At 49.6% G+C, this 13662-nt stretch overlaps 1 protein-coding gene across 4 annotated transcripts in view; it reads right to left on the reverse strand.

The window, feature by feature from the left end:
* PAK3 (p21 (RAC1) activated kinase 3) overlaps positions 1-13662 on the reverse strand; it is a 148709-nt gene that overhangs the window by 51208 nt on the left and 83839 nt on the right. For 3 of the 4 annotated variants that reach the window (XM_053273963.1, XM_053273962.1, XM_053273965.1), the window contains exon 2: positions 823-1016. In XM_053273963.1, the coding sequence (XP_053129938.1) occupies positions 823-994 (172 nt within the window). In that variant the 5' untranslated portion in view covers positions 995-1016. Of the gene's footprint in view, positions 1-822; positions 1017-13492; positions 13554-13662 lie in introns of those variants that run through there. The other variant, XM_053273964.1, reaches the window with a different exon arrangement.

Here is a 13662-nt window from a genome sequence, read left to right on the forward strand (position 1 = left end):
CAGCTGCTAGGAATGTGCACAAAACTGGCGGGGATGGATTCGAACCGACCCAGCCTGACTTGGGTAGGGAACCGGTTGAACTGGACTGCCGAACCAGCTCGGACCTCTACTGGTAAAGGGGAATCCAGTGAGGATTCCGCTTTACCAGTAAAGGGGCAGGGGCTTCCCTAAACCAAGAGGGGGTGGGAGGGGAGTAATTTAATACTTACAGTGCAAGCTGCCACAGCCACAGAGGGGCGGCAGCTTCCCCCACCCCACCCCCGCCGGCCTCCCCCAGAGTAGTCCACACCAGCGGTGGCCCAGTTCAAGCCACCTTTGGCCCAGTTTGAACCTCTGCGCATGCACAGGGGCCATTTTAGTGACCTCCACACATGCGCAGGGGCCATCTGCATGGCCACGCAAATTGCATGGACACATGGTCACTTTCCCCACCTTCTACCTTGCTTTTTCCTCACACATGGGCACAAAACAGGAGCGTGCACAGCTCCTGGACCTGGGTAGGATGCTTGTCCTACCCAATTAATGATTGTGTGGACGAGCCTCTAAAGTAGTTCTCTGGATCCTTCCTGATGTCCCTCTTCTAAACTCTGAACTTCATTCAACCTCCCAGGAGTCTTAATTCTGCTTTCTTAGCATCTCTTAATAGTTCCAGCCAGCAATCCAGAGAAAATTTAAATGTCACCTCTTTCAAACTACAGTCCTGGAGTCAGAGATAAGCCTCTGTCATTTTTTTAAGTTTCCCTTTTAATCAGCAGCCGAGAGAAAGAAAAGGACGGAAGCCAAGAGGCCAGAAGCCCTTTGCACTGCAGATGGATACGTTACTTTTATCCCCTCCTGGAAAGATGGAGCGTAGCCGGGCCTTCTTATTCTTCTCCTCCGGAGCCATGGGAAGAGGTTTGGAGCTGTGGTTGAGTGCCGAAGAATCGCGGTTGTTGCTGTTCATTCTCAGTGGAGGGGCTGGAGGTTTCTCTTCAGTGTCCAGGCTATCTGACATCTTCAGCACCCCTCACAGCTTCCTGAAAAAAGCAAGAGAGGAGTGAAAGGGTGAACTTGAGGGGGGATGACGAGGAGGAGAAACTGGAACAAGCGACGATGCACGGTGTGACTCTCATCACCAGGTATGTTTGACAATGTACTATTGATAGCCCAAACAGTAGCCATGATGAACTGTAAGGGTAAAACAAGACTGAGGAACATCGATGCCCATTAATCAAGCCGGCAAAGCAATTCAACCACAGGAACATAGGAAGCTACCGTCTACTGAGTCAGACCATTGGTCAATCGAGCTTAGCGTTGTCTACACTGACTGGCAGCGGCTCTCCAGGGAATTTTTCTCAGCCCTACCTGGAACTGTCGGGGATTGAACCTGAGGCCTTCCGCGTGCAAGGCAGATGCTCTACCTCTGAGCTACGGCCCCATCCCCAAACATCTTGATATTACTGGGAGAGAACTTCCCATTACAACTTAGAAGCAACTTCCCAAACACTGATATTCCCTCATGCAACGGCAGCATTTCAGCTGCAAGGGATAGAAAACAAAGCCATTTTTAAATTCTATTTAAAATGTATATTTTACCACGCCCTTCCACACTTGGTAGGCAAGGAGACTCACAAAAATTAGTTTACAAATTTAAAGCAGATGAGCTAAAATGGTCAAAGTCCCTAAATGGTGCCACCAGATACATCAACGTGGTTAACTTCAACTGATAATCGAATGGAAAAAGCAAACCCATTTAGACGAGAAAAGTGCCGCATTCATCAGTATGATTTCACCAAGATAAATCCTGCAGCAAAAAAGTTCCAAACCCTCCTGGCTACACCAACAAGCGTCTCCTCCATTTGTGCACTGGGTGGTCTTGGATGTTGCCCTAAAGCTGTAGTTGATTGATCTAATACCGTATTTACCCAAATAGAAGGCAATTCTGAATTTAAAATTATGCCTTAAAAGACAGAGGATAAACCAAAAGGAAAGAGGACTCTGAATTTAAGATGAACCCCGCATCCATATTTAACAGGAAAGAACTGAGGGGGAATACCTCGTCTTGGATAATAAATAAATAAATAAATGTTAATGTTAATGTTAATGTTAATGCTAATGCTAATGCTAATGCTAATTTTTTAAAAAAACTTTATTTGTTTGCCACCCCATAACAAATTGTTCTCAGGGTGGATCACAAAAAAGGATTAAAACATACAATGAAAACACATAACACATTAAATCAAAACAGACCAAAAAACGGTGAAAAGAAAATACAAAATACAATACAAAGCAGCTTAAAAACTTATCTCAAAATTAGTTAAAAATCAGATCAAATTTGAAAACCCAAATTTAAAAGACCTGGGTGAACAAAAAGGTATTTACCTGGCATCTAAAAGAACAAAGTGATGAAGCCAGGCGAACCTCACGGGGGAGGCCATTCCATAAATGGGGTGCCACCACCAAAAAGGCCCTCTTCCTGGGAGCCTCCTACCTCACCTCGTTTGGCAGGGGCACCCAGAGGAGATCCTCTGAAGCAGATCTTAAGGTACGGGTAGGGACATATGGGGCAAGACACTCTCTCAAGCAACCCAGCCCCAAGCCATTTAGGGCTTTACAGGTTAAAACCAGCACTTTGAATTGGGCCCAGAAACGGACTGGGAGCCAGTGCAGTTGACAAAGCACTGACGTAATATGATCAGAACATCCAGTCCCAGTGAATAAACTTGCAGCTCTATTTTGTACCAGCTGCAGTTTCCGGACCGTTTTCAAAGGCAGTCTCACGTCCAATGCATTGCAGTAATCTAAGCGAAAAGTTGCCAGCGCACAAGTAACTGTGATCAAGCCATCTCTGTCCAGGTACGGGCGAAGTTGGTGGATCAGCCGAAGCTGATAAAAGGAGCTCGGATCCACAGAGACCACCTGTGCCCCTAGTGACAGTGCTAGATCAATGAGCACCCCCAAACTGCGGACCTGGCCCTCCGGACCTGGAGTCAGGTAAAGGTGGTAATTAACCCAGCATTCCCCAACTGTGTGCCATGAGAGAGCTGGTAGTGTTTTCTCATGAGACAAATAAAACATTGATCCAATATAATTTGGCACGTCCAATGCCACAAGAAATAACATCAATCCAGTTTAAAAAGTTCTTGCGAACTCAAAGTACCCACCCATAGAGAAAGAAGGAGAGCTGGTCTTCTGGTAGCAAGCATGAATTGTCCCCTTTGCTAAGTAGGGGCCACCCTGGTTTGCAATTGAATGGGAGACAGAATGTGAGCACTGTAAAATAATCCCCTTAGGCGATAGGGCTGCTTTGGGAAGCAAAGGCTGCTTGCATGCCAAAGGGAGAAGCCGCTGCCAGTTTGGGACAATGCTGAGCTAGATGGACCAATAATCTGACTCAGTATATGGCAGCTTCCTATGTTCCTCAGGTCACCTGCTATGGGTCTACCTGTATGATTTGCTGCTCAGACCTCACCTCCTCCAACTGACCTCCACTGGGGGCTGGGAATATTGCCAATCAATCAATCAATCTTTATTGATATGGTCAGAGACTAGCAAGTAACTCAGTACAGGCTAGAGAAAAAAGAAAGAGTTAAACATAAACATAATACAATAGCACAATTAATACTGTATCCAACTCTGACCCCTGAAAAATGCTATGCATCAGGTGTGGTCGGTCAAGTCGAGTCCGTCGATTGTAATATAGCAATTTCCCATTATACACAATCCACCATAAAGCGAGAAAACAAGTCTTGCACGTTGAACATGAAGAGGCATTGCCAATTGTTACAGAAATCGTGACACCGGAGACATGCCAAAAACTCTATAATGGAACATGAAATCCATGGCATTTTCTTTAGCTTTGGAATGCCCTACCAGCGCTCAAGCAAGAAATGTTGCTGCCCTAAATGTGACATGTTTTACAGTATGCTTGAGCAAAATATTTCAAGAATACCCCATCCTTGAAACCAGAGGTGCTCTTACCCCTGGGCTTTGGGGCCAAAGTCCAGAGCCTCCTCTTTAGTCTGTCCTAGGTGGTGTGGTCACTCGGTGGAGCATGATGATGCTTAATTTGCACGGGAGGAGGGCCTCCAAAGGCCTTGAGGGCCAGGCTCCAAAATGACCTAGGTGCACCTCTATTTGAAGCTAAAAATTAATATACTTTGCATGGAGGTCTTTGTACATCTCACTCCCAAATATAAATTGAACAAGATCTTCAATAGACTTGAGATGGCAAAAGTACACCCTGTTTCTTCTAGGAATACCCTTAACTCTGCCCTTTCATGCTGCAAGAGGAAGAATCAGGAGTGTAGGAAGCTTGGTTGGGGATGGGGGACAAAAACCGACTAGTGGCTCATAGGAACATAGGAAGCTGCCATATACTGAGTCAGACCATTGGTCCATCTAGTTCAGTATTCCCCACAGACTGACAGCAGCTTCTCCAAGGATGCAGGCAGGAGTCTCTCTCAGCCCTATCTTGGAGATGCTGCCAGGGAGGGGACTTGGAACCTTCTGCAAACAAGCCTGAAGATGCTCTTCCCAGAGCGGACCCATCCCCTAAGGAGAATCTCTTCCAGTGTTCACACATCAAGTCTCCCATTCAAATGCAACCTGCTTAGCAAAGAGAACAATTCATGCTTGCTACCACAAGACCAGCTCTCCTGAAGAGTCGTGCTCTTCAGCTCAAGAATCGTGCTTCAACACTCAGGCAGAAACACGGAGGGTGGACTCCACTGAGAAGTAATTCTTGCGCTTACAGATCCTTAAAGGGAACTTTTGGGGGTGTTATGAAGAAAGAGGGCTCCCATTTTCATCCGGAAAGAAAAGCAGTCATTTGAGAAAGCTGCAGCGTGTAGAATCTGCAGGGCCAGCTCCCACCTAGAGGGACCGTGGGCTGAGCATACAAAAATTCCATCTTAGCCTCAGCTCTCACACAAGCTATTGCAACCCCCTTTTAATTCTTCTTATTAGTTTCATTATTTTTAAGTACTCTTACATGTAGAGCGCTTCTGGCCCACTGTTGCCAAGGATGCAGACTTTTCTCTCGCAGTCTCAGTTCTATCTTACATTTTATATTTTATTTTAAAATAAATATATTCTTCCCCCTTATTACTACCCTAGACTTTTATAGCTCCATAACTGTAGCTTTATATTTGATATTGTGCCCTGCCTGTGCCTCATATATTCCACTGCTCTTAGGCTGGTCTAAGACCGAAATAAAGGAATTATCCGAGTCATTTGGGAAACATGCACTGGAACAATTAGAACTGGAGTCCTAATTCTTGGCAGTTCCACTGCCTGTCTGGCTGAAGGGTGCACGCATGTACTGTATTTGCGAGAGTGAGAAAGGATGCAGACATCTGGAAGCAGTGCACATCTGGATCCAACAGACCATGAGAGCATCAGGCTGATCAGAGCGACGAACCATAGAGGAAATCATTTCCCGAAAAGCCTTTGACCCCGGGCCTCAGCAGAAGCGATTACAGTTGTTCAGGTCAGTGACCCTCTGAAGCCTTGACACAATCGACAGTAATGATTCAGACTGAATTGCGCTTTGATGAGCTGTCATCCCCTGCTTCTGAAATTGACCGGAGAGCTGAGCCATTACAAATCGGGGTTCAGTACCAGGTCAGGTTCATCACCCGTTTTAACTCTCCAGTTAGGTTCCGGTTTAGACGGTAACTTTTAAAATGATCCAAGGATCTGTTCAAACACTTCGGACCCGTTTTGAAGCAGTTTAGGTGCATTGCGTGCAAAAATAATGGCCTGGTTCACATAGTCATTTGAATCTAGGTTTAATGTGGGTTATTGAAATCAGTGTGACTGTGGGAACCCACGCTAACCTGGTTTAAGGCCGGAGACGAATCTGAGATCCTCACCTTGGCGTGGGTTCACACAATCATGCTAATGTTAGTAACCCACATTAAACCTAGATTCAAATGATTGTGTGAACCGGGCCAATATCAAACGCGCCTGCTTGCAATGTAACACTATAAAATATTACAAGAGAAGGGAGACAGGCATTCCGAGATATGGCAGCAGCCGAGGCAAGGTGTCAAATGCTGACTTGCCCCATTGCCCCTGCTGGGGATTAAACCCCTTTCAAAACTGACCCTTGCAAATTTTCAAAGTGGCATGGGGAAAGGGAGGAGGGAGGGATGTCAGCAGCTCCCTTAAATTACAAGGTTTGCAAGGGGTGTCAACAGAGGCCTTAAGAGATCCTTCTTAAGATCCTTAAGAGCCGCTCCAATGGTGGCAGCATCAGGTGTCATCTCAGAGAAGAGAGCTTGTCGTAGGAGAGGAGAGCTGGTCTTGTGGCAGCCAGCATGACTTCTCCCCTTAGCTAAGCAGGGTCTGCCCTGGTTGCATCTGAATGGGAGACTAGAAGTGTGAGCCCTGGAAGAGATTCCCCTCAGGGGATGGAGCGGCTCTGGGAAGAGCATCTAGGTTCCAAGTTCCCTCCCTGGCTTCTCCAAGATGGGGCTGAGAGAGATTCCTGCCTGCAACCTTGCAGAAGCCGCTGCCAATCTGTGAAGACAATACTGAGCTAGATAGACCAATGGTCTGATTCAGTATATGGCAGTTTCCTATGTTCCTAAATTGTCCCCATTTGCTAAGCAAAGCCTGCCCTGGTTTGCATTCCCCCCTGCTAACTGAGCAAAGAGGCCCCCTAAAAGTGGCAATTCTCTTTATTTAGCAGGGGGAGAGCAACCGGCTCTGTCCGTCCCCAGCACAGCATCCCTCCAGTGGCTGTTGCTGGGGAAGGGTCTAAAGTTTCTTTTTTTAGATGGTGAGCCCCACTTTGGGACAGGGAGCCATTTTATTTATTTATTTATATCTAGGTAAACCACTGTGGGACCTTTAGTTGAAAGGCGGTATATATATAAATATTTGTTGTATTCATATTTGCATTTGGATGCGTGACTGCTGAGTGCATGTGGCTGGGAGATATTCCCCTTAGGGAATGGGGCCGTCGCTCATTGCACGCAGAAGGATCCAGGTTCACTCCCTGACATCTCTGGGTCAGGCTGGGAGAAACTCCTGCCTGAAACTTTGCAGAGCTGCCAGTCAGTGAAGACAGTACTGAGCTGGCTGGGCCAATGGTCAGACTCAGGATCCGGCAGCTTCCTATGCTCCTTGTCCACTAAGCTGACACCATGCATCTGATCATGTAGACTCTAGGAAATATACTAAAAGAAATGATAACCGGGAATGCCCACTGAAATGCACTGGTTCCTTCCAAATGGCCACAGGAACACACTGCAGAAGGAACCAGGTTCACTCCCTGGCAGCATCTCCAGGTAGGACTGGGAGAGACTCCTGCCTGGAACCTTGGAGAGCTGCTGCCAGTCTGTGCAGACAATACTGAACTGGAAGGACCAAGCGTCTGACTCAGTAGAAAGCAGCTTCCTGTGCTCCTATCTTGCTGCCCTGCTGGCATCCCAGGGATCCAAGGCCGGATGCAAAGGTCTCACCTTCCCCCTGAAGGGAGAACACGACACGAGAACACGACACGGGGTGCAGATGGCAACCTCAGCCCTGCCGAATGCTGTTGGGCCCCTTCCCGGCCACATGAAATACATCTCAATTTGATTTTAATTATGCTGCCGCTTACAGTAATTAGAAACTGTGAAGACAATTAAGCAACAGGTGGTCACTGGCAGATAAGGGAATTCATAAATGCCTGAAGAGCCTGCAAAGGTAAGCTGACCAAACAGTAGAAGCAAGATCCAAAGCACCCATCATGCACTGCTTCTAACGAGGACGGAGCTCTCCTTAATGATGTGAAAACTCCAGCAGATTTCTGTTTCCAGCAGATCAGACTTTCCTCGACCCCCATCCTTCACCCCTTGCAAGTATTGCGAATGAAATCTAGCCGGTTAATAAACTGAACAGAACTAGCAAAATCGAGTAGACCGGATGATCTCAATGGTCAGTGGGAAACACGATCATTGTCTGCAGTGCTTTGGACATTTGCTTTGGCTCATCTGCAATGAACATAAGAACAGCCCTGCCCAAGACCATCTAGGCCAGCCTCCTGTTTCACACAGTGGCCCACCAGAGGCCTCTGAGAAGCCCACAGGCAGGAGTTGAGGGCCTGCCCTCTCTCCTGCTGTTACTCCCCTGCAGCTGGTATTGAGAGGCATCCTGCCTCTGAGGCTGGAGGTGGCCTATAGCCCTCCGACTAGTAGCCATTGATAGGCCTGCCCTCCACGAATCTGGTCACCTCCAGCCTCGGCTACAGGCCCCTTCTCATAGAACGACTCTGGATTCTCTTTGATCAGCGAAGCCACGAAAGCCGTGCTGAAAGGGGACCTAGGACAGCTCAGAGGTACATTGGACTCTGATTGTGAAGACAGTGTGGAGATGCTAAGGGAGCCTAGTCTAGGGCTAAGGGAGCCTAGTCTAGCCCGCTTTGGGTGGATCGTGTGCTGCCCGGCAAGCACTCCGCTAACCCCGTCTATTTGATCGCGTGTTGCCGCGGCGCAGCTCCGTGGGACGGCAACACACGAGGAGACCCCCAGCTGGGAGGCTGAAACAAGCCCCCCGGACCTGGGGCATCCTGGAACCTCCGGGGGCCGCACGGCCCCTGATCCCCACAGCCCCTGCCGGCTCCGTGATGGGGCCTGCCGTCGTGTGGGTCAATCCGGCTCGCCTGTGGGGAGAGCGGGCTAAGCCCTCTCTCCCCGCAAACCCCTTCCCGGAGAGTCTTACTGATTGTGAGACTTGCCTCATAGGAACAGAGGAAGCTGCCATATACTGGGGCTATTTGCACAAGTGTGTGTAGGTGCATGCGCAGTAGGTCGGGCAGGCAGCAGGGGAGGAGGCAGGGTCCAACTTACCTCCCCCCAGGCGACCGCCCTGGCCCCTGTGGGACGCAAGCTGCACACCCACATGACCAGCGCGGCCAGAAGCAGCACAGAAGTAGCACTTTAGTGAGCTGAGCCTAAATGTGTGGAGCCCGGCCCAGCCCTATATGCATCTAGGCTCCGACCATTGATCCGCACAGCCTGGGCTGGCAGAAGGTGTTTCACCTGCCCCCTGTGATCCCTTCAACTGGAGATGACAGGGACTGAACAGGGGAGTCCGAGGCTGGCAACCTGCCCCTGAGTTCCTCCCCACCCGTCCTTGCGGAAGTGACGAGAACCGAGAGCCGCCTAAAGGGCGCCAAAGCACCGCTGCAGAATGCGACCCAGAGCTGTCTCTCTGGCTCCACGCCCAATGCAGCACTTCAGCCCCTGCTGGCGCGGCCGGATGGGGGCTCCTGATAGAGCACACCCACTGTGCAGGGCAGGGCGATAAGAAAGGGAAAGGAGAGCTTTTCCCCTTCGGCGCCAAAGAGCGCAGGCTGACCCGAATCACTGACGCTATGGAGACCCTGCCCCCACCCACCTGTGAACGTTTCTTGAAGAAGCCACAGATTAATCCGTAGGTCACCACAGTCTGCAAAGAGAACCGTGGGGTGGAGGAAGGGGGAGCAGAGCTGCAAACGCAGACCTTGGCACAGATCTGGAAGATGGCAGCAAGGAAATGTGCAGGTGTGGTTGGACTACAACTCCCATCATCCCCAGTCGCAATGGCCATGGTGGCTGGGGATGATAGGGACCGAGGAAGCTGCCTTATACAGAGTCAGACCATTGGTCCATCCAGCTCAGTATTGCCTACACAGACTGGTAGCAGCTTCTCCCAGGAGTCTCTCTTGGAGATGCCAGGGAGGGAACCTTAGGGGTTCTTGGCACTTGGAACCCAGAGGGGAATATCTGAGAGGAATAGCAGGGGGAGAGCAACCGGCCCTCTCCATCCCCAGCACTGCATCCCTCCAGTGGCTGTTGCTGGTATCTACCTTTCATATGCAACCAGGGTGGGCCCTGCTTAGCTAAGCAGACAGGCCATGCTTGCTGCCACAAGACCAGCTCTCCTCTACGTATTAATATCTTAAGGTGCTCACACATGTAGTCTCCCATTCAAATGCAAACCAGAGTGAACTCTGCTTAGCAAAGGGGACAATTCATTCTTCCTGCCACAAGACCAGCTGTCCTCCCATGATGGGAGCTGTAGTCCCACTGAGTTCCCAAGCCTCTCCCTGCTTTTCCTCTTTTGCTGCCTTTCACTAATCCCACTTGGAAAGCCTACAGTTAAAATATAATATTCCTGGGCTCTGAAATGGATCTGTACTCAGCCTCCCACCTGATCGCTGACCGGCCCAGCCAAGAACTCTTCCTGGCTTGTCTGGTGGGCCACTGTGTGAAACAGGATGCTGGACTAGATGGGCCTCCTTGGGCCTGATCCAGCAGGGCTGTTCTTATGTCTGCAGCCCTCAGTACCCAGATCTGAGGACGTCAGCAGCCTAAACCCGCCGCCCCAAGGTGTGTTCACTGCCGGAGGCCACGGCTTCACGGGAGAGCTGTTCCTGGCAGTGAAGATTTCATCTTAAAAAGCAGGAGGCAGCTACATGAAATTAAGACATGAATCAGAAGGTAAACAGAGGCGAAACCTTGGGCAATTTCTCAAAGACATTGCGGAATCTGCCTCCTTGGTTGGTCTTAACAGGAGGACTGGGCCATAGGACAAGATCAACGGAGGGGGCTCTGCTCTACGGGCCGACCCTGAGAGAGGCTTGATTGTCGTGCACACAGGACAGGGCCTTCTCCATTGTTGCCCCCTGGCTTTGGAATGCTCTCCCAGTAGGGATGTGTACAAAATGTGATTCGGCTTCCGAATCGTGGAACAGTCCCGTTAAAATCGAGGGCGTTTTTAATGCCCCTTTAATGCGGAGGAGAGCAGGTCCAACCCTGCTCCTGCTCCGCTCACCATCGCTTCCGTACTGGTGGTGCTCCCCCCCTGGCTATCAGCTCATGCCAGCAGCGCTCTCCCCCAGCAGCCTGAGCATGATGCCGAAATGTGTGACTCCACGCATGCGCAGAGGCCATGTGCCGCATTGCGTTGCACAGGGCCAGCCGGAAGATGCCCCACTGGTGCGCGGGAATAGCTGGAGGGGGGGAGTGCTGGGATAATTGCAGTGGCAGCGATCGGAGGAGAAGCAGGGATGAACCTGCTCTCCTCTGCGTTCAAGAAAGGGGCTGGGTAGGTCCTCAGTTTTAAAGGGATTGTGCCACGATTCAGAAGCCGAATCATGTCTGGGCACATCCCTAGCTCCCAGGAGGCATCTGCTCCTCCGTGTCCATCGGAGCATTTAGAAGACACATAAAAAGGTGGCTTTTGAACTCAGGCTTTCATATAAGAATGCTCTTCCTCTTTTGTTGTGGCTGCTGCCTCTGTGTGCTGTGCAGGAGCATAGCGAAGCTGCTGCCGGCCCCGGTCCAGTTCGCCACCGCCAAGCCCCACCCCCAGCCACGCCCCCTGAGTCTGACATCAGACACGGGGGGGCATGGCTGGGGTTCAAGCCGCGGCCCCCGAGTGCGGTGGCCCTGGTTCATGGAACCCATTCGTGGAACGGTGGCTCTGCCCCTGGTGCTGTGTTTCATTGTTCAGTATGTTGCCTCACGTTTTAAATCGATCTGTACTGCCTTTAACATTTGCATCCAATATTTGTCCGGTTTTAATTGCTTAACAGATTTGTACGGTTTTAAAACAAGTTGTAAAACTGCCTTGGGGTTATTTCTTAACGAAAGGCGGTATAGAAATCTAACAAAAGACGGATAAATATGAGCACTGGGTCTTCTCCACCGCTGTGATTCGGAGACTTCACCCAGTACATCCCTCTTCCATCAACTTTTGATAAGGCCAGTGCCAAGGTTTCCTTCCTTCCTTTAGGATAATTTGAAAACCTACAATTAACATAATGGCGTGTGGGCTTCATACAATTGAATGAGTGCATCTTCAAAAAGAGCTGTCAATGAACACTGTTTCAATACAGCCTGACAGCTTAATATAGATCATATCTGCCACTTTCACATGGCAATAAATCCACCCACACTAGTTTTCGCTATGTGAAACACAGAACTGATTTAGCCTAGCGTCCTTACTGACTAGGGACAATCCCAGGTTGTTTTTTGAATGTGTGTTGCAGATAAGACCCTGTCCCTATTTTGGCTTTGGGCTAGAAGTTAGTTCAGTGGATCTTTGTCCAAAGGGGATTGGAGTAAGACTGGAGCTCTGGCTACGTTTCCTGAAACGAATCATAGAATTCTGGAGTTGGGAGGACCCTTGGAGAGATTCGGGTCCAGTGCAGGAATCCGCTCTTCCCTGCCAGATGGCCGCCCATCCTCGGCTTGAAAGAGAGGCAAGAAAAACCTCAAGGAATTTGAGGTGGGAATGCTGTGCACACGGAACAAATGTCTGCTGCCAACCAATCAGTGCATTTGTTTAGCCATAGCCACAATAAAAAAGTTATTTGATTCAAAATTTAGGGACATTAAGAATGTAAGGAGATCATGCCCGAGAAGCCTATCTAGTCCAGCATCCTGTTTACCACAATGGCCCACCAGATGCCGCTGGAAGCCCACAGGCAAGAGATATGGGCAAGCCCTCTCTCCTGCTGTTGCTCCCCTGCAACTGGGATTTAGAGGCATCTTGTTTTCGAGGCTGGAGTCGGCATATAGCCCTTAGATTAGTAGCCATTGACAGACCTGTCCTCCACGAATTTGTCTAAGCCCTTCTTAAAGTAATCCAGGTTGGTGGTTGTCACCACAACTTGTGGCATAGAATTCCATAGGTTAATTGTGCACTGTGTGGGGAAAGTACTTCCTTTTGTTGGTCGTCAATTTCCTGGCAATCAGTTTCATGGGAGGACCCCTGGTTCTAGCAGGGTGTGTGTGTGTGTGTGTGTGTGTGTGTGTGTGTGTGTGTGTGTGTGTGAGAGAGAGAGAGAGGGGGGGGGGGTATCCCTGCTGGCCCATCTAGTCCAGGATCCTGTTTCCCACAGTGGCCCACCAGATGCCTCTGAGAAGCCCACAGGCAGGAGGTGAGGGCACGTCCTCTCTCCTGCTGTTGCTCCCCTGCAACTGGTATTGAAAGGCATCTTGCCTCTGAGGCTGGAGGTGGCCTATAGCCACCAGACTCAGTATATGGCAGCTTCCGATGTTCCTGAGTACCATTTGCAAACTCTAGTGGCTGCTTCCTTCTCTTTCCTGGATTAGTCACGTGAGTGATCCCAACCAATCAGGGATCCTGTCATGAAAGGAATGACACCAACAGGACTTCATGGTCAGTTATCCTATGGGGTCACTGAGGGCAGCAGAAAGTGAAGGCAAGAGAGGGCAATGTACGTGACCGGGAGGACACCAGTGTTCTCTCTAATTTTTCTCATCTGTGTGCGGAATGAGTTTTGTTCTGAGCGGCAGTACCAAGGCAGTGTGTGCGCACCATGTGCATTCAGAGTTTGGCTTTTCAGATTAAACTTGAGAGGGATCTAAAACTAACAGAGTGGATGCCAAAAAGCGCACACACACCTTAGAGGCAACACAGGAGGGCGCTATCATGTGAAGTACCCAAAACTCCTCCCCAGTTTTTAGCAAGCGCAGAAGACACTCACAAGAAACCGATTAATACTTACTGAATCCAGATTCCAGTAGTCCTGGACCCACTGTTGTATGCCCAGAAAGTCGCTTCCGTTTGAATTCACCTTGATATGTCGCTTTGTAACCCACAGAGGGGTTTATACCTTCCTCACTGAATATTAGCCAAGCGATACAGTAATGGCCATGGTAATCTCATTAGCTTTCA

This window comes from Hemicordylus capensis, chromosome 11 (assembly GCF_027244095.1).
Source record: "Hemicordylus capensis ecotype Gifberg chromosome 11, rHemCap1.1.pri, whole genome shotgun sequence".
Taxonomy (NCBI): Eukaryota; Metazoa; Chordata; class Lepidosauria; order Squamata; family Cordylidae; genus Hemicordylus; species Hemicordylus capensis.